Genomic DNA, 2,500 nt, shown 5'->3' with positions numbered 1-2,500 from the left:
GACGTCATGATGTGCACGGCCAGCATCTTCAATCTGTGTGCCATCAGCATTGACAGGTGAGCGGCTCAGGGATAACGTGTGTGTGTGTGTGTGTATTTGTGTGTGTGTGTGTGTGTGTGTGTATGTGTGTGTGTGTGTGTGTGTGTGTGTGTGTGTGTGTGTGATAACGCCGTGGTCTTTATCAGACGGAGAAAACCTGCAAATGTCAGCCCGCACTTCAGCGAGAAGAGTTATTCTTTTCTCTCTCTCTCTCTCTTTGCCTCTCTCTTTCTCTCTCTCTCTCCCTGTCTCTCTTTCGATCTCTCTTTCTCCCTCCCTCTCTCTCCCTCCCTCTCTCTCTCTCTGTCTATGCCTCTCTCTTTCTCTCTCTCTCTCCCTGTCTCTCTTTCGATCTATCTTTCTCCTTCCCTCCCTTACTCCCTCCTTCTCTCTCCCTCCCTCTCTCCCTCCCTCTCTCTCTCTCTCTCTCTTTGCCTCTCTCTTTCTCTCTCTCACTGCATCCCTCTACATCTGTCTCTATGTCTCCCTCCCTCCCTCCCTCTCTCTCCCTCCTCCCTCCCTCTCTATCTCTGGCTTCAGAGGGAAAGTTAATTGTCTCTCTCACTCTCTTTTTCTTTCGCTCTCTGGCTGTAGACGGTCGATACACACATCAGTGTGCTCCTCAGGCAGAGAATGTGTCATGTTGTCTGTGGCTCAGTGTCTGTTGCTGATTGTATGTGGGCCATGTTGTCTGTGGCTCAGTGTCTGTTGGTCATGTTGTCTGTTGGCCATGTTGTCTGTTGCTCAGTGTCTGTTGGCCATGTTGTCTGTGGCTCAGTGTCTGTTGGTCATGTTGTCTGTGGTTCAGTGTCTGTTGGTCATGTTGTCTGTGGTTCAGTGTCTGTTGAACATGTTGTCTGTTGTCATGTTGTCTGTTGGCCATGTTGTCTGTGGTTCAGTGTCTGTTGGCCATGTTGTCTGTTGTCATGTTGTCTGTTGGCCATGTTGTCTGTGGTTCAGTGTCTGTTGGCCATGTTGTCTGTTGTCATGTTGTCTGTTGTCATGCTTGTCTGAGGCACCAGAGGCGTGGGAGTCCTGACTGTCTGCAGGCGCTTTTAGAGAGATGCAACAGGGTAACTGTGTGTGTGTGTGTGTGTGTGTGTGTGTGTGTGTGTGTGTGTGTGTGTGTGTGTGTGTGTGTGTGTGTGTGTGTGTGTGTGTGTGTGTGTGTGTGTGTAAACACCTGTGTTTGTAAATGCATGAGTGTGTCCTCACACTTCATCGTGCCTTCGTCATCATGCCTTCCACTGAATGCCATATTCATCCATTCATCCACAGAAACACTCTCTGGTTACTACAGCAACATTGAATGCCATATTCATCCATTCATCCACAGAAACACTCTCTGGTTACTACAGCACCATTGAATGCCATATTCATCCATTCATCCACAGAAACACTATCTGGTTACTACAGCACCTCTGAATGCCATATTCATCCATTCATCCACAGAAACAATCTCTGGTTATTACAGCACCTCTGAATGCCATATTCATCCATTCATCCACACAAACACTCTCTGGTTATTACAGCACCACTGAATGCCATATTCATCCATTCATTTGACAAAACCTCTGGTCATTACAGCACCATTGAATGTCATATTCATCCATTCATCCACACAAACACTCTGGTTATTACAGCACCTCTGAATGTCATATTCATCCAATCATCCACACAAACACTATCTGGTTACTACAGCAACATTGAATGCCATATTCATCCATTCATCCACAGAAACACTCTGGTTACTACAGCAACATTGAATGCCATATTCATCCATTCATCCACAGAAACACTCTGGTTACTACAGCAACATTGAATGCCATATTCATCCATTCATCCACAGAAACAATCTTTGGTTACTACAGCACCTCTGAATGCCATATTCATCCATTCATCCACAGAAACAATCTCTGGTTATTACAGCACCTCTGAATGTCATATTCATCCATTCATCCACAGAAACACTCTCTGGTTACTACAGCACCTCTGAATGCCATATTCATCCATTCATCCACAGAAACAATCTCTGGTTATTACAGCACCTCTGAATGCCATATTCATCCATTCATCCACACAAACACTCTCTGGTTATTACAGCACCACTGAATGCCATATTCATCCATTCATATGACAAAACCTCTGGTCATTACAGCACCATTGAATGTCATATTCATCCATTCATCCACACAAACACTCTGGTTATTACAGCACCTCTGAATGTCATATTCATCCATTCATCCACACAAACACTATCTGGTTACTACAGCAACATTGAATGCCATATTCATCCATTCATTCACAGAAACACTCTCTGGTTATTATAGCACCATTGAATGCCATATTCATCCATTCATATGACAAAACCTCTGGTTATTACAGCACCTCTAAATGTCAAATTCATCCATTCATCCACAGAAATGCTCATTCCTGTAGATCCCACATACGTAGGGCTGAA

At 44.7% G+C, this 2,500-nt stretch overlaps 1 protein-coding gene across 1 annotated transcript in view; it reads left to right on the top strand.

Moving 5' to 3' along the window:
• The window catches only part of drd2a (dopamine receptor D2a), a gene marked incomplete at both ends in the record, with an annotated part of 27,702 nt that overhangs the window by 14,521 nt on the left and 10,681 nt on the right, over nt 1–2,500 (top strand). Inside the window, 1 exon segment of the mRNA XM_080855571.1 lies at nt 1–56. This exon segment is cut by the window's left edge and continues 54 nt beyond it. Coding sequence (XP_080711697.1) covers nt 1–56 — 56 coding nt within the window.

This window comes from Sprattus sprattus (genome assembly GCF_963457725.1).
Source record: "Sprattus sprattus genome assembly, chromosome: 17".
Lineage (NCBI taxonomy): Eukaryota > Metazoa > Chordata > Actinopteri > Clupeiformes > Clupeidae > Sprattus > Sprattus sprattus.
This window is presented reverse-complemented; position numbering and strand designations above follow the sequence as displayed.